Genomic DNA, 27,057 nt, shown 5'->3' on the forward strand with positions numbered 1-27,057 from the left:
CTGTCCAGGGAGGTTTCCAGCCTTACCCTGGGGCTGCCAGGACAGGCTCCAACCCCTGACCCTGAAATGGATTAGGCAGGTTTGAGTATGTTAACGTTTTGTTATGTAATTACTGATACATACAAAATATGCAATGTATTTGATGTATTAGTCTTTGAAATATGTACTGTATTGCTTATATTTCAGTAATTTATAATATCAAAACATTTCTTTTTGATCTTAAAAAGATGACTTCCTGTAATGTCATATGATTTGAATTTGTTTTCACTCAAGAATTGTGGTTGCTTCACTTTCAGTGCTGAGCCTGCCAGTACTGATTCAACCAAAATTTAAATATTTTTGGATTCAGTCATGTCTGTAATTTCATACAAGAACTGTTGTCTGTGCATCTGGCTAAAGCATTTTCAAAATGGAGGAAGAGTATAGTCACAAAGTGGTTAGTTTTACCACCCCATGGCTTCTGGGTTTGTACCCCAGGGCCAGGCGCTACTCGTGTAGAGTTTATATTCTTTTTTTGTCTGAATGACTTATCTGCTCACATCTCAAGGACATGAAAGTCAAGTAAGTGGGGACTCTAAACTGGCCTATTTTGAGTAAGTGTGAGTGGGTGATGGGTAAAGCAGGACAAAACAATGACACAAATTATTGTAATTGTATCTAGCTAAACAGGTAATTGCTTTTACTGCAACCTTGGACAACAGGTGGCCTACTAACAACAGCACGAGACTGGAAGCTTCAAGCTGACCTAGGTAGACAGTTGAAATTCCAAGACACTATCCTGAAAATCACATTTCAGCCAGATCCCTACATCTCAGTCAACTAAGCAAGTAGTTTTGCTGGAGCTCATGGTCCCTTGGGAAGTCCGGATTGAAGAAGCAAGTGGAAGAAAGTGGGCAAAGTATGAAGTGCTGGTGGCAGAGTATTGGAGCAAGGAATAAAAAGCCAGGTGTTAGCCTATGGAAGTAGGCTGCAGAGGCTTTGCTGCCTATTCTCTTCATTGAACCCTGAACATTTTTGGCATATCTGGACTGCACAACAGAAAAGCTATCAAGAACATTGCTGAAGTTACCAGAAAAGCGTCTTGGTGGTTTTGGATCAGGAAAGCTGAACTTTGGTGCAGCTTGATCCCCATTCATAGGGTCATCCAAATAAGGGTGTCTGATGATCAAAGAGCAGAAACACCCAGAAAGTCCATCACTGACGATGAGTTCAAATTGATCTCCAAAGTGTATTTCAAAACCAGTATAAAGTAATGAATAATGATTAATAAATAATAACACAATGAGAACATTACACTTTAAAACAAACTATCTGAAGCTGCTTATTTGTCTGAGGCTACAGACACAGCCAAATTTAGAGATGAAATTTGTAACATTTTTTACTCTGAGTATACCTCTTGCTCTCTTTATGAGCCTTCTTATAATTTTCATTGAAGTTAAGTTGGCCATTTTAAGTTCTATTATTTTGACACTTTTCAATGTAGTTTGGCACAGGTACCATTATAACCTCACAGGACCAGAATCTTAGTTTGATTTGTATCAAGACTGGTATTTGTGTAGAGTTTGTACATCTCTGCTCATATAGGCTACTGTGACTCCTAAATCCTAAATTATCACAATAAATGGGCATGAGTTTGAAAGTGTGGCCCACAATTGAATTATGTTTTCTTCAAGCGTGGACTCTATTAGATGAAGTAAGTCCCAAACATGGATGATTGAATGAAATAAAGAATAAGCAGTGAATGAGGTTTATCTTATTTTTTTTTAACTATATTTGCTTTTCTATTTCTTGTTGTCTGATATTTTTGCCATTTATTTGCAATGTACATGACCAAAAAAATCTCCACTTTCCTTCACATTGAATGGGCATATCATCAAAATCTCAGGTTATACCAACACACTGTATGTCTCTCTGTGGAAGGGGGTTATGGTGTGCTTGAAACATATCCTCACATAGTCTGAGCATGCTTTTGTACCTTGTACTTTTCAAAATGTATGTTATGCATGAAGATTTACTTAACATGCATGGATTTAGACACTGGTGGCTTGTAATAATTGACTGTGACACGATAGTGCTGTCCACACTTTCCCTTGGTTGAATAACTGCATTTGATAGCTCCCAAGATTAAAAAACCTTGGACAGCTGTCCTTCATTTCTCAGTATGGTGACAAGGATATGGTGTGTGATATCCTCTATGTTATGTTTTCATCATATAGAAATGTGTAAGATAGTTTACATGCAATTTTCCAGAAACTACACAAACATTTTAATTAAATTATAATTTGTTGTGGGCTACGGTTAAAGGTGTGTGGGGTGATGCTAATAACAGGGCAACTGGAAAGTGAATCTGCCCCCAGTCCTTGATATGACAGGAGCTGTTCTAATCTTTATCCTATTTAGAATGATTAAGTTTGATTTAGAGTTGAATCAAACTATACACCTAAGACTACAGTGACCGAGTTTTTAAAACATCAGACTGGAATATAGTATAGTGCTGAGTGAAGAAACATTCAGTAAAGTTACCCAAATTATTAATATCTAGATTATCTCTTTAGTGTAGAACACTGATTTCTACAGCAGTCAACTGTAGTATTTTGAAGTAACATTATACATGTTATGAGCTCTCTCAGGTTCAAGGACAGTTTCATATTTGTTGTAACTTACCACAGAAGCACATATATGCTTTTGGCATGCTTACTGTGACATTCTGACAAGCTGGATGTTGATGTTTATCCCTGCTTCAGTAAAATACATTCACAAATATACTTGTTGGCTCATTATAGAATGGGTTGGTGCTTTTTAATCATAGGTGAGATCTATTGCTTTAGCCTGTTAATTTTTCTCAATATCTGGAAGTGGTGTGGTGGTGCAGTGGTTAGGACTGCAACTTCACTGCTAAAAATTCCTGAGTTCAAATCCTAGCCTGGGCACTATATGGAATATACATGTTCTATCTGTGTGTACTTAGAGTTTCTTCCCATATGTACATGTTTGGTTATCTTAGTGACTCTAAATTGCCCCCTTAAGGGTGAATGTATGTGTGTGCATGAGTGTGCCTGTGATTGACCTCCACGTCATCTAAGACTGGCACCTGATGTGTTCTGCTTGAATGTGAGCTGGATAAGAAAAGAGAAAAGCAAAAGGTTAATAGATAAGCTATGAAAAGCTGCTAGAGTCCACTGGGAGTGATATTTGTTTTGTCACTGAAATGCTGAGACCCTCTCCCTCCATGCCCCCCAACTCATCCACCACATTTCATCATAAAGATGAAGGATTTACAATTGTTCCTTCTATATCCCTTGTTACAGTAGCCATGGCCATAGGTGAGAGTATGCCAATAAGAGTAGAGTAACAAGACTTTTAAAACACCAGACTGTGAAGCAGCTTCACAGCTGGAAATGTTACATTTTGACAGTTATGCCACCTCCTAATGAGGTCCATTTACAGACTGGACTGTATGGAAATCTGGAGCTTTTCAACAAACTTAGACATATCTGGGTTGGGTAAGAGCCATACCACCTGTAATTCGCAACAGGTAATCCACAAGAAGCTAAGAATGTTTAGGTCTGACCAGTACTTGAATGGGAGACCAACCAAGAAAGGCTGAGTTGCTGCTAGTAGTGATGCTGGTGAGGCCATCGGGGGTGGTTGTGTGTTGATCCCAATGTCTCAGTACAGTGACAGGGACACTGTACTGTAAAAATTGCCACTGTCCTTCAAATGAGATGTCAAACCAAGGTCCTAACTCTCTGCAGTCATAAAAGATCCCTGGGCATCTTTTGAATAGAATAGGGCACGGGTTCCCAACCAGAACCTAAAAGAACTGAAGTTGTGAAGATTTCGATTAGTTCCCAAAGACGACATGAGACTTGCACTTTCAACAACTGCACCAAGAATATCCAAAATCATAGGTGAAAAACATGAACAAGCGTTTCACTGGTTAATACGTTCTCATCGACTTAGGTGTGTTTTATTTCTTGTATACTGGCATCTGCTTATCATTAGTTGTTGTTAAATATGTGAAATAGCATTATTATGTTATGCTATTAATATTTTTATTGTTATTTGAAAAATGTTAAAAACAGTACCATAAAATTTCACCTTGGTTTATTGTGGTTATTATGGTAGAAGTATAAACTTAAATTACTGAACAAAACAGAGTAGGGGTAAATTGACTTTTGAAAATTTGCTATGGGGTACATGTGGTAAAAAAGACTGGATACCCCTAGAGTAGGGTGTACCCCAATGTCCAGGCCAAATTTGTCCACCACATACTTGTTGATTCTGGCCCCCTATTCATCCCCTGTCTCTAACTGGCTAACCATCCCTCTCACTTCATCACCACCTAATATGTAATGTATGGTGAGTGTACTGGTGCAGGAATGGCTGCAATCACATCATCCAGGTTGATGTTGCCAGGCCAGCTCTAGGCATAGGGCAAATAGATACTGGCTTTAGGGTGATAAGAAGTTGTGGCATATACGATCATGAGGGTGCTAATCTCCGAGGGGGACTCCCCTCCTCTTTCATCGATTTCAGTTACAGATCTAAACGTACAGATCTGAAAGGGGTACTCTGTTTTGGACGTCTTTTTTTGGGCAAAGGGGCGCAATGTACCCTTAAGCCAGCACTGGATGCTGCACAATAGTTCAAGTGGTTCCCCATTGTCTATGCAAAACAGTTTGAGTAGCTAAGAAAAGCACTATATTAATCCATCCATCCATTGTCCAACCCGCTGAATCCGAACACAGGGTCACGGGGGTCTGCTGGAGCCAATCCCAGCCAACACAGGGCACAAGGCAGGGAACCAATCCCGGGCAGGGTGCCAACCCACCGCAGGACACACACAAACACACCCACACACCAAGCACACACTAGGGCCAATTTAGAATCGCCAATCCACCTAACCTGCATGTCTTTGGACTGTGGGAGGAAACCGGAGCGCCCGGAGGAAACCCACGCAGACACGGGGAGAACATGCAAACTCCACGCAGGGTGGACCCGGGAAGCGAACCTGGGTCTCCTAACTGCGAGGCAGCAGCGCTACCACTGCGCCACCGTGCCGCACTATATTAATGTAATTTATTATTGTTATTATTGTCAAGTTTTATTATTTTTATTATTATTATTGCCTGGTGTATGAAGTTCTTTATTTATAGCTTTTGGAATAAATTCCTCAATTACACTACAACTGCCCCCAGGTGAGGTGGATGTTGACCCTTCAGGATCTCTTTGGGTTCCCAGAATTGTCATTAGAGTTAATTCATAAAGTTGAAGCATCCCATGCTGGGCAACCATGCAATAAATCCACACTTGATTGTTGTTCTTAAATAAAATACTTACACCGCCATTTTGCAAATTGCATACTGCCTGCGCTGCTGCATATTCATGCAGAGATGACTCCAGGCATGACTCCTAACTGCAAACACCGTATGTCAAGTTTAAACTACAAGCGTTATTTTTATTTGCGTTTTAAGCCCCGACTTCCGAACGAGAGAGAGAGAGAGAGAGAGAGAGAGAGAGAGACGCCACTCGCGTTTCATCTCCGGCGCTCCCTGCATTCTCGCGTTGTCTGCACATTTTGCACTCGGCCTCGGCGTGGCGCTGCCGTGTTGACTAGTAAATTGACAACCATTAGAGAAACAACACAGCTTGGTAGAGACAGGGAGGAAGGGAACGGGTGGTTGATTGGAACGGAACGGAAAAAAAGCAGATTCCGGCGCTCCAGTTCTGTCTTTGGGGGCGCTTTGGACAGAGACACGCTATAGCAGTTGATTATTGTTTTTTTTTGTACTCGGAAGCAGTCTCTAGCCGTGAAAAGTAGAATGGCCGAGCAGAGCAGCAGATACCAGCAGGTGAGGAGAAGTTTACTAAACTTGCGGACCGCTAGTAGTCGCGGTGACCGGTATCTGGTGAAGGGGATGGCAGGAGGAGACAAATGGAAACACCGGGGCTCTTCAGGCCGCTTTGTTTTGAAAGGCGAACAGAACTTTTTTTTATCCCAGGGTTGTTTCCTGTGGAAAAAACAGTCCGCTGAAATCGAAGTGTGTTATATAATGTTGGTGGTTCTTGAGTCTCAAAAATGTAAATATATCGGCAACACAAAAAAAACTTCAAACCAATCCTCAAGATTTCGAGATGTCGGCCGCTTTCGCGTTTCCTCATAGCTGACAGTGCACTATTTTCATTTTACATTTTATTTGTTTGGTTTAAAGTTAGGGATATGAAACTATATAACATTTTATTTTTTAAATATAAACTATAATTCGCGTTTTGCATTTTAGCGTACCATGTATTACGAGGCCTATTTCGTATTAGGGAAAGTACAGACTTTTTCCATTGCATACAAGTAAACGGAAAAGTGTTTAGTTCTGAGTGTAAATGGGAAATTAGCTGTTTCTTTTTAACTCGTCTTGATAGTTAACTGATTATTGGCAAATTTCTTTCCACTGATGTGTGGTTGGAATATTATACACACAAATATTGAATAATAATAGAAATAATGGGTGTAAACCCTGTTTATATATACCACATTTCCAATAATATTTTAATGTCTTTTGCTGGGGAAAAAACAGCAACATATAATGTCTGGAACTCTAGTTTCTCTGCATAAAACTGCGGGTCAATTTTTTACTGGTGTACATTTGTGATAAAGTTGTGTATCATAATAATTGTAGAAGAAGAAACAATGTAGTGTTCGGGTTTCAAATCCCACTGCTGTCAGTGTGACAATGAGCAAAGTCACTTCACCTGCCCATACTCCAATTGGAAAAACAAAAGAAATGTATCCAGTTGTTTCTTAAATGTTGTAAGTGTAAGGGGACTGTGGAAGATTGTGGGTTCGATTCCTGGTTCCTCCCTGTGAGGATAGCGCTTTGAGTACTGAGAAAAGCGCTATATAAATGTAATGAATTATTATTATTATTATTATTAAGTAGCTTTGGGTAAAGGTGGCAGCCAAATGAGTATATTTAAATAAAATAGTGGTCTGCATCAGAGGTTCAAGAATTGGGTTTAAATTCCAGACTGGGGGAGTTTTTGGTGTTTGCAGGTTCTCGATCTATTATAAAAAAATCTTTTGAGGGAGACTAGGGAGACAAGACGTGATCTTCTCGGAAGACAATTTGATGTCCTGAGGACTAGGTAGATTACTGATGTTAAATTGAATTCCTATGAGGAAGTGTGCATTCTGTCTGCTCTCACTTCACATTTCATTCGCTTAAGATGGGATTTCGACCCCCTTGATTTTGAATTGGATTCATTGGCTTCGAAAGAGGTAGAAAAAGTATGTTTAACCTAATTCAATTTTAGATCTATCATTAGGTTGTATAACAAACTAAAATTTGCATCTCTCTAATATTTAAGCAGCAAACTTGATATTTAAGACTGAAGGTACCAGTTATACACCAAAGTTCGATTACCAAATTGAGAGGCACTTGTTCTTACAATTTTTCATCTGAGCCAATTTCCAAATTGGAAACATATTCTTTCTTTTAATTAAACCACTCATTTAACAGTACAAGTTGAATAGAACAACAAAAATGTGACATCTACACTGAAGGGTAGAGACTCTTTGTTTTGTAGAAGTGGTAAGGAGTTTAAAAAACAAATGAAATTACAGTTTGCCACTGCTGCTTTTGAGTTCTGTCAGCATATTTGTGAATGCTGACAAACAAGAAGACAATCAAAAACATAAGTTACATTTTATTTTACTGTCTCAGTGAGTATAATTTGCAGACTCATCTTACTCTTGCAGTTTCTTGAAGGAGTGCAAATTTGTTCAGAATGAAAAATCAGTTGTTTTACATGCAGCATGTGCAGAATCTGGTCAAGGCCACCTGCAGCCCTTTCAGTTGTTAAATATCTGTTGCAGTGTTAATAAACAATGGTGTGATAAAACGTCATTTTGCTATGTGTTGCAGTGTTTGTGTTATTGCATACTGGAACATAATGACAACTATGTTCAGTAAGGCCATTGTAACATTACTGCCATTTGCGGGTTCAAATTTACATTGTCATGCAGGTTGTATGAGAATAGGTGAGGCATTTTAGCTAAGGTTTCAGTTTTTTATTTTAACATTTACTTTGGTTATTTGCATCTATTTCAGTACATAAGAACATATTTAACAAACGAAACTAGACCATCAATTCTATGAAACCTGTTTGTTTAGCACAGTAGTCACTGTGTCATACTTCTTAAAAGTTTTAGGGGTTCTAAGCTTCAACTACATGGCTCAGTAGTTTGTTCCAGTTTGCCACAACTCTTTGAATTAAATCAACTTCTCCATTATTTCTGCTGGTGTCCTTGAGTATTAGTGTGTAATTCACAGTTTTGTTTAAAGAATTCTGCTGGATTTACTTTATCATTGCCTTTGAGAATTTTGAAAAAAAAAACTGGATTAGGTCCCCATGCAGTCTTTTCTACCTGAGACTGAACAGGCTTAATTCTCAAGAGTCTTTTTAGAGTACGACATGTCCTATAGTTCAGGGATGCACTTTGTTGCTGTCATCTGCACAGCTTCTAGGGCGACAAAATCTTTGTGGTGTCCAGAATTGCATACAATGCACCTGATGTGGTCTCACTATTGCATTATATATAGTCTAGGCCTGATATCTCTTGATTTATATTCAATAGTTTTAACGTTATAGCCTAACATTTTTTTAATTGCTTCTGTGCATTGCTTAGATTATGGAAATGCTGTGTCAGCATAAACCCATACATAAGTCCTTTTCAGAATTTCTTCCTGTAAGACAGTGTCTCCGATCTTGTATATTTAATTGCCGTTCATTTTGCCCACGTGTGGCACTTTGCACCTTTTTCAATGTTAAAATTTATATTTCCATCAGTTCTGAAGCCTGACGAAGCTTTCTGAATTGTTTTGCTGTCTCTTCAATGTCTACCATAGCTCCAATTTTAGTATCATCTACAGATTTCATAGGTTTACTAGCTATACTGGAATCAATATATCAGAAATATAAATCAGAAAAATTAACGGTCCAAGGACAGACCCCTGAAGGACTCCACTGATTACCTCACTCCATGCAGAGCATTCTTCTCTTATCTGTTCTCTTTGTGTCCTGCTGGTTAAACCAACTTGAGATCCAGTTGTGTGGGTTACCTCTGATGTCCACAGCTTCTAGTTTTAGAATTAATGTGCGGTGTGGGACCTGTATCAAAGGCTTTTTCAAAGTAAATTGTCATATATTTTGCTTTTGTCAACTATTGCAGGTTCCTGTTCAAAAATTCTAAAACAAATTAGTGTAGCAATATTTTTGGCAAGATGGGTACTTTTCTAATACATTTTTTATAGTTTCCATACTTTTGCATGGCACAGAAGTAAGATTTATTGGTCTGTGCAAGCATCCATTTTGACTTCTTTCTTGAAGACTTGAGTCACATTTGCAACTTTCCATTCTTCAGGCATTTGTCCCTTCTTAAGCGACTGCTCAAATAAGCCTAATAAGGGTTTATAGATGTCATCTTTCATTTCTTTCAGTACAATTGGTAAGTTCTCATCAGGTCAGGTGGTTTTATGAGTCTTCAGTTTATTGAAGGCTTGAAACACATCTGACCCCACTATTTTAAAATTTATGAACCTGGAGCTTATTACTACTGCAGTGGACAATCCATTTTTTTTTCATGTATAAATACTTGGGTGAAATGTTTGTCCAGTTCATTTTCAATGATTCAACAGTACTTGCAATTTTTTGTAAATAGTCTAGTGTAACATACACATTCAAATATAGTCAGTTATTGTAATTTTGGTTGATGACATTGTTGTTGCTATAATCCATAACAAAGTACATACATAAATATGAAAGTATTAGAAATGAATGATGTGACAAATTGTCACAAGAAATTGATAACACAACACAGTATGTATAAAAGGTAACATTACAAGTTTATATTTACTGGAAAACTTTACTAGAAAACGTCCATTTGTTTTCCACTTGAATATTTTTGGGTACAACATCTTGTTATAGGTGAAGGTGTCAAATGATCTACCTTGATATCCATTACATTTTTACATTTCGGGTCCAGAGTTAAGCAAAGAATCCCTAGAAATGTCCTTTCAAACACACTTTATTCTTGAACTTGAGAGAAGAATTTTGTAGTCTTTTAAAGGCAATTTGCTGAACTTCAGTAGTTTTTGCTACTGTGACATTGTGCATACCCGCTGCTGATGCTGCTACTTCAAACCTATTTTCTGCCTGAAAGTGTAATTTCTCTGTAATTGAACCAACTATAGAAAAGAAAATTGCAACCTGATCATTCACAGCCTCAACAAAAGCCGACATTTAATTAAGGTAGTGTGTACTTTTGATATGCACTGTACTCTTTTTAAAATGCACAAGTAGTGTTCATAATGTTAATGGATTAATATACTATTTTACCAGTAAAGCAGTACAGTATGTTCAGATTGCTTAGAATAAAAAATGTCAAGACTGAATTGTCTTAAAAATGGCAGTCCAACTGTTAATCCAATTACAAGTAGAAGAGCTTAGAAGAGCAAAGTATTTTCCAGCAGCATTGGTTCATGTCTTGGGCCCAGTCCATCATGGAACATACCCACTCACACCAGGGGCCTCATGTACAAACAGTGCATACACACAAAAATGTTGCGTACTCCCCTTTCCATGCTCAAATCGCAATGCATAAAACCTAAACTTGGCGTAAAGCCACGCACATTTTCACGGTAGCTCAAACCCTGGCGTACGCAAGTTCTCCGCTCGGTTTTGCAAACTGGCGGCACCCCACGTCAGAGCAGTGCTTTTGCTCCTTTCTTTTTAGATCCACATCCCTGGTGTGGCTTTGCCAAATACACTGAAATTAACCGCATATTCTTTATTAGTTTAAGACATCTGATTGTAATTAACCTGTAACAATACAGTGGTCCACGGAATGGCCAAACTATTCCATATACCTTCGCTGCTTTAGCGTTGTTTCTCTCACTGCACCACCTTCTTCTACTTTCAGCTGATCCCGTTAGGGGTTGCCGCAGCGGATCATCTTTTTCCATATTACTCTCACTGCACCACTCGGAGCAGCTTGATCAGGAGGAGAATTATTGGTATACAGCATCAAGCACATGCTGCCTCATCCATGCTTCCTATTTGAACTGCTCGCATCTGACAAACACTTCAAAGCCTTCCCGTATGGACCTCGCGGTTCAGAAACAATTTCATCCCAAGAACTATAAATGCACTCAATCAGTCCATCAAGTGTTCCTTATAGAACTGTTTGTACTTAAGTACAAATACCTCACTGTAAACTTGTGATAGTTATTATATTGCACAACCTGAGCCACTTGATAAAGCACATGTTTACATATGATGATGATATAATTTTTAAGATGAAATGCAGCAAAATATATTTGTTACATTATATGAATAAAATATTAACATTTAAATAATCTGTTTTGTTAATAATTAAATGTGAGGACACGGTGTCGCAGTGGTAGCGACGAGCTTGTGCCCCGATTATTCCTGCCTCACACTGTATTCTTGCTGGGGCTGGCGCGACACTCGAAAGATGGATAAGAATAGTTAAACATGTACTATGAAAATATTTCAAGGTTCTTTAAAAGTTTTGAAGAATTGGCATTCTAAGCTTATAGATGGCTTAACATCTATTACAGAGCTGATTGTGTGGCGATTGGTTACATGGAGAAAGAAAAGGAAGGACAGGAATTTGGGGTTAGTATGTTTGAAAGAGACAGTACTGTTGCAATGAATTATTTCATCGAAGGTCGTGCACAGCGAAGCAAGCATCTTGCGGGAGGCAGGAACAATCTGTGGACGAGGTGCCTGCTCATCACTCACTGCGCCACCGTGTTCCAATGTTTAATAACATGCTTTAATTCCTGTCATCATGAAAATGATATGAAGTATACATCTCAGTATTTTAATTATTCAGAGAGCTGTAATATCACAAATGTCATGGATTCTGTTTCCTGTCAGAGGAAGAAAAGGCCCGTTTAAGAAGCATGTAGTGATTCACACATACAGAGCACATATAAGAACACATACAAAAACAAAGCATTTAACATGCTAATTTAATTACGATGGTAATTGAGAAACTACCGTAGATACTCGCGTATAAGTCGAAAAATTTGTGCCTTGAAATTCATTCAAAAAAACGGGGTCGACTTATCCACGGGGAAACACAATTGTCCATAGAATTTGGGTAATGACATTGTACACTCAACGCTTCACGGTGTTAAGTCACTGGTCATCTGCCGTTTCCCCATGGTCTTTGAAATAATTATAAGCCAGCAGTACTATTGCTAATTAGCTAGTTTTTTTCTAATTTCATTAAATAATTCTTTAAACTGTGAAATACTTGAATTTGAGCATTAGCTTTTGCAGGTTTTGGATAACAAACATACCATTAGCTGCCACGTGCAACCAGATTTGGAATCAAAAGAACCAGGGCAATGCACGCTATCAATGCGATGCAAGCGCAGCCCGCGATTCAAAAAATTCACAATGAGGATATTGATGTAGGTAGCATGTTGCCATCGTTGAGATATGTGTCAAGTCTTTCATGGACTGCAGCTTATACACTGTAAGAATAAAATGTCACTGAGGCCTGTTTCAGGTTAATGGGTGAAGTTAAGTCCACCACATTTTTGTACACTGTATGAACACATGCAGTCGCTTTTCCTTTGAGTCCACATGTCTGCACAGAAGCAGGTAGCTTCTCCGTAGCACTGTTAGCCATATACAGTGGAACCTCGGTTCACGACCATAATTCGTTCCAAAACTATGGTTGTAAACTGATTTGGTTGTGAACTGAAGCAATTTACCCCATAGGATTGTATGTAAATACAATTAATCCGTTCCAGACTGTATGAACTGTATGTAAATATATATTTTTCTTAATTAATCACAAATACAGTTAATTATACCATAGAATGCACAGCGTAATAGTAAACAATGTAAAAACATTGAATAACACTGAGAAAACCTTGAACAACAGAGAAAACTAACACTGCAAGAGTTCGCGCTATAGTGCTAGGAACCGCTCGCTAAAAACACTTTTTTAATGAGTTTTAAGCACAGGGGGAAAAAAATGAACATTTGAAAAATCCGTAATTTAATAAGCCACCAAGAAAAGTAACATTGCAACAATGCAGGCTACGAACCGATCACTGTAAACAGAACTGAAAACGAAAACAAGCATTCTCTACCTTATGCGTCTCTCCCTCTCTTGCTCGCTCTCTGTCGTGCGCACCTGTGTGTGTGTGCGCGCGCGTGTCTCTCTCTTTTGCGAGCCTGGAGCGCCTGTGTGTCTCTCTAGCACGCTCCTGTGTGCGTGCATGCCTTTCTCGCGCGCGCTTCTGTGTGTGTGCGAGTGTCTGTCTCTCTCTCGCGCTGTGTGTGTGTGTGTGTAATGCTCTCTCACTCTCTCTCTTGCTCGCTGCACAGGAAGTGCACAGGGAGAGACTGAACATGTACAAACCGAAAGGGAACCTGGCTTGTTCGTATACCGAGTGTGTGGTCGTGAACTGAGGCAAAAGTTTGGCGAACTTTTTGGTCATAAACCGATTTGTACGTGTACCGAGACGTTCGTGAACCGAGGTTCCACTGTATGTGTCTTGTATCTATTGTACCACCAGTTTCATCTTTTAGTCTTTATGTAGTGAAACATTGTTGTGACATAGCTCTTGGTTGTCAACACATTTCAGTAATCAATTCTGAGTGCAAGTTTATTATTATAGCTACCTGGGTTTTCAACTCTTGTTTTCTTGTTAAATTGTTTTTCTATGTGGCTAGTAACAGTGTCTTCAGATTGAGTGTAGTACCCTCACTTAAAGTAAGTGATCAGCTGCTGAAATCCCTTACTATCAACAACATTGTTAATGTGTTGTTCTACTGTATTTTTCACTCCATTTATATGCACACACAAAACCAGGATAAGGTGAGTAATGCAGAAAACCAGATTTCTTTAAAAAAAAAAAAAAAAAAAAACTGTTTACATGCCAAGTTCTTCTTTTGCAAAATTCTCTGATGTCATTAAACTGCTCAAAAACAGTTAAAAGCCATGATCAGCCACATTGAGTCCAAAAACAAAAATGAAGCCTGTGATAAATTTCTTGTGTTTAATAAATATGTATAGTCCTTCATGTACCATGAAGTAAATAACATTCGTCCCATTTCTGCATCCTAGACCTGCGCCACTGATTATATGCTGTGCGAATACTGGCTACTGTGCCACCTGATCACATTGTTTCTACATATCTATAGCAAATAGCTTGATGAAAATTAATCTGACATTGTATTAATATGTTTGTCTTAGAGGATTTCACACAGCACACTCTTTTCTGCATTGGGCCCCGCAGAGGACCAGCATACTAATATGTGTTCTTTTTGTATATAGCTTGCTTAATCCTCAATGACAGATGTACATTTGTCTTGAATGAGAGTTACATATGAAAGTATTTTTTTTGTAGCAGAATTGAAGTTGTAAAGTTTAAATGACATAAGTACATTATGGTGATTATTTGTGAGCAAATGGCTTGTGTAAATTAGTGAGTGACTTTTAAAATTTATAACATATAAAGTTGTATGAACATATACCATATTAGATAACAACATAGGGCAATTCATTTTGTTGAAATGCAATACAGAAATTTTTAGAACAAACAGCTGTGAATGTGTATTTGTTAAAAATGTATATTTTTAAGTATTTAGTTGTGAGAGCGTATTTATATATATATATATATATATATATATATATATATATATATATATATATAATTATATAATATATAAAAAAAAATTTTGAGTCGAGACGTGATCATCTCAGGGAGACACTTTGAAATCCCGCGAGACTGCTTTCAAGCCCCCCTTGGCTCCCAACCCCCAGTTGTGGCCAAAATCATGAAATTCTATAAATATGTAAAATAAAAATCAATGATTTTTTAACGGAGTAAAAATCATGAAATGAGAATAAAATATTTAGTCTCTTACCCATTGGAGTATTCCAGTTAAACTGAGATTCACTATGCTTGATGAGTATTTATAAGAGACTAAATAAATAAACGATCCATTTGTTTTAACTGACATTTTTATAGATAAAAAAAACTTTTTTTTTAAAAAATGACTCGGTTTAAATAAGAGGAATAATGACGTGATAATTAAAGTGGAATGCTATGGGTCATCATAACTCGACCTTCAGCAGACTAAATCACCTAAATACAAACATTGGTGTTATGAATAGATAATTTTTTAATAGTTTGTTCATGTGAAAGAAAGTTTACTCAAAAATAATGTAACTTATTTCAATAATTTTAATAATTTAATTCAATAATGATTTATTGAAATTAAAAACCAAGACTTTCTTGATATTTTAGTTTATAATTTAAAAACGGAATTAGAATCTGAAAATCTAACATCACATTAAAGTTCGATAAGTTCTTAAAAGAATGATACCAAACATATATATGAAGGTTTTAAAATAAGCCCGATTTAAAGCATGACAAAAATGTCACATAAAATCATTGCACTTTTAGGCTTAGGATTTTATATATATATTGAGTAGACATATATATAAAACCACTTGATCATGGATCATAACAGTGTGTCACCATACTTAATCCTTCAACTATGGATTACTATTGGCTGTTATTTTAGCCAATATCCTGAAGGAATAGAAAGACTGTCTTTAATTAATTAAACCTTCTATCCATCCATTATCCAACCCGCTATATCCTAACTACAGGGTCACTGGGCTGTGCTGGATCCAATCCCAGCCAACACAGGGCGCAAGGCAGGAAATAAACCCCGGGCAGGGCGCCAGCCCACCACAGGAACTAAACCTTGGGTTTTAATATTTAACTAGAATGGTGAACTAAAGAACTTTTATTTTGCAATTAATTTAAAAGATTCATCTTTAATCAGAAACATTCATTCAACATTTTTTTCCTCTAAGAAAGTGTGGCACACCTAGTTTTTTTTGGACCAGGTCTTTTGAACTCTGGTGCGATTTCTCTGAAAGTCCACTTTGCTGAGCTAGATATGAACATGTCAATCACATTCTAGTGCAGACCAAAACAACTGCACCAGGACCCTGTGGAAATAATGGTCTCAGTGCAGTACCAAGCGAACACTGGAGTGGTTCGCATGAGATCTAAGTGTGATCTGGCATGGGACTCATTTACCTACATGAAATATTGTGTATTATGAATGGCATTTTGTGTGCTGTGTTAGTCGCACGAGTGTCTGCTGTCAGTAATTGGGGAATCTCATTTACAGCTTAATTAGTCGAGGATTAACATATGGGGCATTAAAAAACATTTAAAAGGTAAAACAAAAAAAAATACAGAGGTACAAATATAACATGATTTGCATAAAACATCTTGCACAATTATTCGCTCAATCAGAGCTACACCTGATTCAGTTTTAGAGCCTCTAGTGCATGTGATTGCACAGCAGTTGAGCATGTTTTAAAAAGAAAAAAAAATGAAGTGCATAAATTTTCTTGTGATATGGTTATTAAGAACACATACAGATAAGGCAAGAAATGAACAGCATGCCCTGTTAGACCACCATCCGAATGTGACTTATACCATGAATACACCATGCTTGCAGGTAGGACATCCTCTCATTCTCTCTGACATGTTGATGAATGTTAATCAAGCATTACAAAATAAACATTAACAAATATGTACAAGTGTTAAATCGGTAGACAAGCAATTTGAGATATATTTAATTGGGATTATGTTGTGCCTGACTTGAAACTTCATTATAAAGTTTTGGCCAAACTAAAAGTCTGTAAGACTTTGCTATATAGGCATATTATTACAATTATTACTGTTTTAAGATTTAAATGAGTTAGCATTATAACAGGCATAGTAAAATGAGCACTTAAATTAATGCAGTACTGCAAATGTTCTGAATTTCTAAATATTGCTAACTGGCTCAGGCATCTTGTGTACTAGTAGAGGTGTCGGCAACCTCTACCAAGTGATTGGGCTTTGGATCCTTCTGATGGCAAGCGGGGCACTGTCTTGCAACACGTGTGTACACAGAAAAGAACATCTGCTTACTGTGAAGCACATTGCACAAGCTGGCTAACTGTTTTCATCTTAAAATCAGCTCGTACTCTTGGAGTGCAAAAGACAATCAAACATGCTATTGGGTCATGAAAGAGGTGGCAGCACCCTCGCCAGAGTGACCTAGGGTAGCTGTGTTTTGTAAGAACCACCTTTTTTGAAGGACTGGAGATCCCAGTGTGTTCCTATTATATAAAACTAGGTTGACTCACAGCCTTCAAAAGATGCACAAGGTTGAAGAATTAATGCAGAACATGCATCATTAATACTGTAAATATACATTGTACTTTACAAATAATACATTTTATTTATATAGTGCTGAAATAAACACATTTTTATCCTCTCCATTTTAAGAGGCTTCTAGCTCTTCTGTTATTTTGTAATTTACACAAGTCAAATTAAAAAATGACAATATTCAGTTATAGAGTTACAGTATTGAATTCTGTTGCACATTTGAATGCAAGACATATTGCTCAGTGTTCTATGAAATGTCAAGAAAAAAAATCTGTGTCGAATGGTCCATACAGTACTTCCAGGCAAATTTCTACTGCTGAAAATCTATCAATGGAAAATTTTACAAAGTAATATAATCGATTGCACTGTACAAGAATATAGTCAAATACATTAACCTATATTTTTATGTACAAACAAATGTAAAGTAAAATGAATAGGAAATTGAGTAAATTATTTAATAATTTTAAAGTGAACACATTGGGTCAAATGAAGTAAACAAGCTGCACAGATAGACACATTGGCATAGGTTTGGCTTAATGCCTCTGTGCACATATTCCTTTACAGGTCTAGGGGTGAGTGTTGGTGCTGTCATTTCTTTCTCATCATCCAGCATGTGCTTTGGTACCACAGACAAACTATAACAGAATATTAGCTATCTTTACTTATAAATTTCTTTGAGTGTGTGATTGTGTGTGTGTAAGTGTGTGTGTACATGTATATTTAAATTATACATTTCAGAAACTACTCATGCATATTTTGCAAATCAGAAGGCCTCATCCTGTGAGTAAATGGAGCAGACTGCAAAAATCCCGGTTAACGTAAGCAATTTCTACAGCAATTACTGTTTGATATAATTTAAACCATTTTTGAAGGATATATAAATAAGTACTGGACCAAAAGCTATAGGTATGGAGCCCGTAACAAGGCAAATGTGATGTAACTTCTTTGAAAAAGTTAGATTTTTTTTTTCTGAACTCAGTTGTGCATATGCTCATACAGTCACCATGCTAAAACTAACTTTTCTCTGTGTTGAACATCATAGAATGAGAATCTGATCTTCACTTGTTAACGAATTTTTGACCACATCACTAATATTCTATTTACATGGAAATAAAACTGAAAGAAAAAAGAAAAGCTAGACATAAATATGAATGAATAAATAAAATACCAAAAATAGTAAATAAGAATAAATCATTACTCACTCTATTTGTCTGTTACTTGTACATCAGTAATATGAGTCCTTAATTCTGGATTCATTTTTAAGTCCTTAATGGTTAAGTCTGCTGCTATGGGCAGATGGCCGGGGAGGAGAGGCAAAATAAATAATTAAAAAAATTAAATGAAAAAAAAAAAGCTCATGTACATGGTTTCCAAGGCTGAAAAACTGCCCAGCACCCCCGGCATTCTACCTAACATAAATGTGCTTAATTAGTTCCTATTGTTTTTGAGCTTTCCCTGATAAGATTTAATGCCATGAGTTTTACTGATAGTTGGAGCCATCCATATTCATTCCAGCATCACAAGCAGTTGTACAGTACTTGGATCAGATGGTGGTGATGTGAAATACTAATCACATAAAACTGGAAAAGAAAATGGAGAAAAGCAGAGGCTAGTATTGATTGCAAATCCAAGAAATAAGGTATAGCACATCTTTAACCTATTAGAAGTAAAACTAAAATGCAGCCATGAAAATGACAAAAGAGTGGGTTTTTAGGAGATTATAAAATGTTCCACATGATTAACCAGGCTTATCTCTATTAGTAAAATATACTTTTTTCGTACAGAACAGCAAAAGGCCACCTCAACTCTTCTCTTGTACGTCTTTTGAAATAATGAGCAAATTAGTGTTTAAGGATCTATGATTATGACTGGAAATATATGGAAACAGGCACACCAAAATATGAATGAGCAAAATTTTTTATTTAATGGCATTTTAAATTGCTTCTAAATGACCCAGGTAATCAGTGTAACAGTGCTAAAATGAGCGAGATAGCCTCAAGATTCTTGATACTTCATTCTGAACTAATTTCAACAAATAATGTCTTTATTAAGTAATCTTGTTAGTGTATTACAATAATCTAGTCATCTTAAAAACAAGAGTGAATTCTTTGGCATCTTAAAATGTTATAAGAGGTCTAACTTTTTCAGTGCTTTTAAATGAAACAATATAATTCTAATAATTTGATGGTTAATGTTTGAGTTGATATTCATGTCTTGAGTTTGCCTTGACTTTTCATGGCAAGTGCTGAAAAGTAGTAATATTTCCAGATGTCCATATTACAGTGAAGTTGTTACTTGCATGCCCAACCAATATCCCAATACATCTCCACACTCTGGCACCATTATAAAAAAGGAAGATCTTAAAGTATATAGTTTCATTTAAAATAATAGGCATGCAGCACTGGCACAAACCTTCTTTACCTGAAATAGGCTTATCTAAATGTGATTTGTATTTTTATTGCAATAAAAAAATTGATATGCCAGTTAATTTTTTTTTTTAGCTGCAGAACGAGGAGGAACCAGGTGAAGGTTCAAATTCTGCATCAGATGCACCACCACCCTATAGTAGCGTTGCAGCAGACAGTACAGGTAAGTGAAATAAATGAATGGTTCACTAGGAAATGAAAAGTGAGTACCAGGGTTAACAATTTTTTTAATTTGTAATTATAGTAAGTTGTTAACATTTAGAACAGGCATTAAATTCTATTGTGTAATTTACTTAATGTTTCACTGTAATTTTAAAATTGGATTTTTTTGTCATTTAAAGATAAACCATTTATGTCCTTCACTTACATTTAGGCTTCTGTTTTATGCCGTCAATGGTTTCAGACTAATATGTAATTCATTTTTGTTCACTCACATGCATGTATAAATCATATGATGTGTTCAGTGGAATTTGCTTTCTCAGTCATTTAAAGGTTTGTTTTGCACATTTTAAGGCCAGAGCTCTAAAGCATGTATACCTGCTGTGTTAATGTGCACTGGTATTCATTTTTGAAGCTTTGTTTAGTTTTAAGTTCCATTCATCTAAATTTAGTTTTTTTGAAACGTTTTAAACGATCCACTGAATTTAAGTGTATTAGATTATTGTCAATGAGCAAACTGTAAAATAAATGTATATATCTGATGAAGCCTTTTAAATAATACTGTGTTACTTCATGAGACAATAGTCCTTATAGTGCCATCAGTTAATCAGATGTAACATAAGTACCTTATAACCAAGTACTTTTATGTATACAATATTAAGGCTTATGTTACTGACAATAATTGTGTTGTAGTGGGTAGGGCTTTAGGCCTAAGACTTCAAACACTGAGATTTTGGATTCAAATCTTGCTTCTGACACTGTGTGACCATGAGCAGGTTTCTGCTCCTGCCTGTGCTCCAAATAGAAGCACAAAAGAAATGTAACTGATTTCATTTCGAATGTTGTCAGTTGCCATACATAAATGGAACAGCTAAATAAGAAATATTATTAGTTCACTGTAGCTCCTTACTCTTTAACATGTTATAAACAATTGCACATGAGTAAAACATTCCTACATTAAATTGATTTCTGCTTTTCCTAGTGACTTGGCTTTTGTTGTTGTCATTGCAAAACACAATTTTACAGAAGTGTATTCCTTTTAATTGAAATTTTGGTATATGTATTATTATTGTGTATTTATGATTTTCAATTGTTTACATTGTTCACTCAAGTATTTCTTTTCGTGTTTTTGGTCAGTTATATATTCAAGCTTATTTTTTTAGGCCATAGTACTAGGTAGACATAGTGTTGAAAGTTGTGCAAAAAGACAGCTAGGAGAGAACTGGGGAATGACATTTTTATTCTGGCTCTCAAACAAACAGCATTGTAGTGCTCTTCAGTATTGGTTCCCATAGATTAAGTGAACTAGAAGGAGTATTCAGTTAAAGGGAGGCAAGAGCAGAACCGTAAGTGGTGTGCATGAGACAGAGAACTAAATACTGGGTAAGTAACACTAGAATCCCTTCGCACCTCTCCATCAGTGTCTTTTTGTTTTGTAAATGTGTCGGATCAGCACAAGCAGTAGGCAGCCTGCTATCCCATCCCCCCTTCCCCAACAGCAGGAGCACATCTGGGGCAAAAAGTTCTTACAGCTCAAGTCTTCTTTATCTGCGTGTGAGGACCTTGAGTTGCATAGGGTAAATAATATTTCTCTATTTGGAACACATGCATTTCATGGGTGTTCTGCGTCTGCAGGATGACAGGAATAGCGAGAAGCACAAGAAATGTTGAAAAAATACCTAAAATAGAAACTTTTCATGTTATAGTACTAACAACAAAATTTTGACATGGAGTGTATAATCTGTGAAGACTGAAGTCCAAATATCAAATCAACACTTTCACAAAAGGTATACGCATAACAAAACAAATGCTCTTTTATGCAAGAATATAACCGAAGAAAAAGAAATCTGGTTAGGGTTCGACATGGATACGACGTCTTAGGTAGCACAGCGGTAAGAACTGCTGACTCATAATCAAGAGGTCCCGGGATTGAATCCGGGCGCAATCCAGAATTACCATTTTGAGAAGGAGCTACTCTTATATGTTTTTATTGTACAATAGTAACAATATTTGATTTGAGTCTGTAACAGCCAGTGCAAATTTATGGTGCTTGTAAAGGTTAGTGTGTTTTTTTTTTTTTGTTTTTTTTTTTTATTCCAAGTTGTTGGTCCATTTGTTATTCCTCCTTGTCTTGAATCCGAAGACTCCACATCTGATATTTGCCAGAAGTAGAGGCGGGTAGCGACCCCCTCTCCCTGCCTTTTTGCTTATAATGAAACAACAACAACACTTATAGCCACAGTGACTCTACCCTACCATATTGCATGCTTGCTAATCATTGAGCTTTGGTGAACTTTCTCTTTCCATATCATACGTGGCTGTAGATACCAAATGTGATTATGTCTGGTCTTTCCTGCACGGGACACTACCTCTACTTTAGTCTTCCATCCATCCTATTGATTAGTGATGCTACCAGCTGCTTCTGGTTGGTCTTTCAGTTACATTAAGCTGCTCAACTCAGGGCATGTATGTTAGTTTAATATGAATAAATATTGACCATAAGTGTAGTAACAAATCAAAAAACACGGGTGAGCAAATTTTCTTTTTTTTATAACTAGGGGGCTTCGCTCGCCAAGCCTTAACCCCGATTTCCCCCCACACCCCACCATGCTATGCGCCACCAACTTCGCATCTCTGCCACACGCGTATATGGATTTCACTTTCACAAAACAACAAAACTTTTAATTCTCACGGATAGGCCTCTTCATTGGGGGGAAAAAACACAACTTTTCCCAGATGCAACATGAATGAGACGATCTATAAGTCTTCAACTTAAAGTTTAAATCCGAACAATATATTCAGTCTCTTTTTGCTGTTCCGATATTTCACTGAGTAATAATTTCCGTTTGTTTGTGCTAGTGTTTTTTAAAATTGCATTCCTTCATCTCCGAAACATAGCTAAACTCCATCCCTACCTCTCCCTCTGTGATGCTGAAAAGCTGGTTCATGCCTTTGCCTCATCCAGACTGGACTATTGTAACAACAAATTCAAAATAGTGCTGCAAGAATCCTGATGAGGGTGCGGAAATATGAACACAGTTCACAAATCCTTCGATCACTATTGGCTCCCTATCCATCTCCGTATCGAATACAAACTCTTTTGTTTGTTTACTCACCAGTGTATCCATGGAAATGCTCCACAATATGTTAAATAACTCCTTTTATTACAATCCACTACAAGAAACCTCCGTTTTACAAATACCTACCTACCGCCTTTGCCCCACTGTGACCAAACTTCATACAATTGGTGACCGAGCCTTTGCAGCCGCTGCTCCACGGCTCTGGAATGCCCTACCAGAGAGCCTAAGAACACAGCAGATTGTGGGCTGTTTTAAAAAAACAGCTAAAGACTTTTCTATTTAGGAAAGCTTATTAACAAGAATGCTATAATTATTGTTGTTTTATCTCTGTTTATATCTTGCCTTGCCTTTGTTTAAACGTTTTATGTTGTACTTTGAGATTTACTGCCAATGTAAAGTGCCCCCATAAATAAAATTCATTATTATTATTATAATGCGATCTTTACTATCATTTTTTGAGACTTTCGAATTTTCGTACTTCCATTATCTCTAACCTGCTCTGCATGTGTACCGTGCCAACGTTTCTGAATTCTTCAACTTTGTAATCTACTCTCTTATTTCTCTCCCTGGGCGTGGTTAAATCTCTTTTCTTTGTCCTTTATTTCCTGCCCCAGGCTTGGTTAAATCTCGTGGTACAAAGTCTCATCTTGCGGGTGTGAAAGTGTCTCTCTGAGAAAGTCGTGTCTCGTCTTTCTTCCCAAGATTTTTTTATTATAATCTATATACAGTATGTAGAAAGGGAGAGATATAAATGTATAATGTGTGTGTGTGTGTATGTATGTATGTATGTACGTATATATACAGTGCCCTCCACAATTATTGGCACCCCTGGTTAAGATGTGTTCTTAGGCTTCTAGTAAATTCTTTTTTTCCCCAAAAAATATAGGCTTACAACACAAAAAAGAGAAAAATCCGACCTTTAATTGAAGTACATTAATTCATTGGGAAAAATCCCACATTAAGACATAATTTTTTTTCATGAAATCATGTGTGCCACAATTATTGGCACCCCTAACAATTCCTATAAAATAAATGTAATTGAAGCATTTTTGTTATTTCTAGTTTAGTTTTTAAAGTTTATCAGAGTAAATTTGAATTTTAATTAGTAATTAATGACTCTCTGTGTCCCTGGTGTTATAAATATGACGTGACACAGAGTCCTATTGCTCTTAGCCACTCTTCAACATGGGAAAGACAACAGAACATGCCGTTCAAGTAAGGCAGTTGTGTGTCGACCTTCATAAGTCAGGTAATGACTACAAGAAAATAACTACTCGCCTAAACCCGTCTGTATCTACAGTCAGACGAATAATAAAGAAGTGTAAAACAACGGGAACGGTGACAAACAAGGCTGGATGAGGACCCAAGTTTATCTTGCCACCATGCACAGTGAGGAGGAAGGTAAGAAAAGTAAAAAAATTCTCCAAAGATCACTGTTAGAGAACTGCACCGAAGAGTGGTGTCTTGGGGTCACAAAGTCTCAGATAACCATAAGACACTATCTCCATATCAACAAGCTGTTTGGGAGACATGCAAGGAAAAAGCCTTTTCTCACCCACAATCACAAACGTAAACGTCTGGAGTTTGCTAAGCGGTACTGTGGCTTCAACTGGAACCGTGTGCTTTGGTCAGATGAGACTAAAATTGAGCTTTTTGGCAACAAACACTCTTAAGTGGGTCTGGCCTGAATCCAAGAATGAGTACGCGGAAAAGCACCTCTTGCCCACTGTAAAGTATGGTGGAGGATCTGTGATGATGTGGGGCTGTTTCTCTTCCAAAGGCCCTGGGAACCTTGTCAGGGTGCATGGCTTCATGAACTCCTTGAAATACCAGGACATTTTAAATCAAAGTCTGGTGGCCTCTGCCAGAAAGCTGAAGATGGGTCGTCATTGGGTCTTCCAGCAGGATAATGACCCTACACATATGGCAAAATCTACACAAAAATGGCTCAGCAGACACAAAATCAAGCTCTTCCCATGGCCATCTCAGTCCCCAGACCTCAACCCCATTGAAAACCTGTGGGGTGAGCTGAAGAGGAGAGTGCATAAGAGAGAACCCAGGACTCTGGACAATCTAGAAAGATTGTGCAAAGAGGAATGATCAAAAATCCCTTTCTCTGTAGTCTCCAACCTTGTGAAATGTTATAGGAGAAGATTAAGTGCTGTCTTGTTGGCAAAAGGGGGTTGTACAAAATATTAACAGTAGGGGTGCCAATAATTGTGGCACACATGATTTCTCTGGACTCAAGTGCATATTAGAATATTTTAACCCTAAATATGAGATTTTTAACTTGAGCATGAAAATTAAATTTGCAAATTTTTAAAAATATTTAATCATTAACAATTTTTGTTTTCTTGTAGCTTTCTTTGATTATAAAGATGAATCTGGTTTCCCCAAACCACCTTCCTATAATGTTGCCACATCACTGCCTTCGTATGATGAAGCTGAAAGAACTAAAGCAGAAGCTACAGTTCCTCTGGTGTCTGGAAGAGTAAGTTTATTTTGTAATACTGATTCTAATATTTTTTTATGAGGCCGCCAGTGTTTATAAAGCAATGACTTTATTTTTAATGTATTGAAACTTATGACATTTTTCCATTTAAACCATGATCTAATAGCTCATGGGAAAAAAATGGGAAGTTAAAAGGGTGTTGAAGTCCTTTAATAGCCTCTATTCAGAGTTGTTAACAGAGGTTCGGTAATGTGTACACAGTGTGTATGGACAGTATGCCAGAAATGAGATCGGTTGGACTAATAACTTTTTTATTGTGACCATTGTCACTAATAATCAGCTTTTGTTTTTTGTTTGCCTGAGCAATATTAAATGATTAAGGGTAGTACTTACTAATAGCAGCTCTGGTATTTTATAGTAGAGGTGTGTGTGTATATGGCACACACTACCAGTCAAAAGTTTTAGAACAGCTCAGTCTTTCAAGATTTTCTTCAAATTTGATAAGTTGAAATGCAATAAGTGACCTAAAATTGTGAAAAGGTAAGCAATAAAGTATAAAGCTTAGGTTAGCAAAAACTGAAAAGAATACATTTCCGAATATTACAAATTTACCTTCTTCTGGTAACAACTAATAGGTTACAGCCTATTGATGTTCTACAGCAGTTAAAGTTAATTAAGTCTTATAAGTTGAAGCAAACAATTTGCACAGGTGTAATAACTTTTGTTAATTACTTAAAAACGGTCTTAAATCAGAGTTAGAACAGACTGTTACTACACCCTCTGAAGTATTACTTGGACAATATTACACTGTAGACAGTTGTAAATTCCAATGATAATAGCAAGAAAATGACAACAAATAGCAATAAGAAACCATTCCTTAAAATACATAATATGGTCTTGAAATACCGGCTGTGGGCTACTGTAGACTGGAAGAAAGTCACATGGACCGATGAATCAAAATTTGATTTTTGGCTCATCATGCACTGTGTTTGCATGCCATCGATTTGGGGTTTTTCTGCAGGATGTAGAGTTTGTGACTTGCACAGAGTGACTGGCATTCTGAATCAGAAATGTTACCACAAGCTGTTATATAAGCCGAAGGTGGCTACTTTGAGTCAAAATTTTCAATTAAATTTTGTACATTTAATGATTCCTTGACTTTATTTTTTTGATTTCATGAAACATCAAGACAATTAACTGTACATTTCCATAAACACTGTTCTAAAACATTTGACTGGTGGGGTGTGTGTATGTACCTAAATACACATACGGTATACTTGTATACATTCAGCATATATGGTAGTTTTCAATTAAGGTTTTTTTTTTTTTTTTTTTTTTTTTTTTTTAATATTACAAAAGCATATATTACAAGGCAAAAATTATGCAACCATTTTACATTTAATTCTCCACGTGCATGATTTTCAGATTTTCCCCATAGTTTTTAATCTATAAAATGAATTCTGGAATTTATATGTAGTGAAGTATGACTACTTGTAGCGGAAAAATATGAATGCATTAATTTCTCCTGCAGGACTTTGAATAGCATACTCAAGTTGTTTCAGAGCTTAGGTAGCTATTTGAAAACCGCTTTGTGTGTATTAAATCTCTATCCTGAGTTGTTACCTAGAAATTTTGCCAGGTCAAAG

General features: G+C 36.8%; 1 protein-coding gene across 1 annotated transcript in view; it reads left to right on the plus strand.

Annotated features, from left to right (window-relative positions):
• The first annotated feature begins 5,621 nt into the window (after nt 1-5,621).
• The window catches only part of LOC114660223 (NEDD4 family-interacting protein 1), a 28,614-nt gene continuing 7,178 nt past the window's right edge, over nt 5,622-27,057 (plus strand). Inside the window, exons 1-3 of the mRNA XM_028812766.2 lie at nt 5,622-5,855; nt 19,796-19,883; nt 25,320-25,450. Of these exons, the coding sequence (XP_028668599.2) occupies nt 5,826-5,855; nt 19,796-19,883; nt 25,320-25,450 (249 nt within the window). The 5' untranslated portion in view covers nt 5,622-5,825. The remainder of the gene's footprint in view (nt 5,856-19,795; nt 19,884-25,319; nt 25,451-27,057) is intronic.

Source organism: Erpetoichthys calabaricus, chromosome 11 (assembly GCF_900747795.2).
Source record: "Erpetoichthys calabaricus chromosome 11, fErpCal1.3, whole genome shotgun sequence".
Lineage (NCBI taxonomy): Eukaryota > Metazoa > Chordata > Cladistia > Polypteriformes > Polypteridae > Erpetoichthys > Erpetoichthys calabaricus.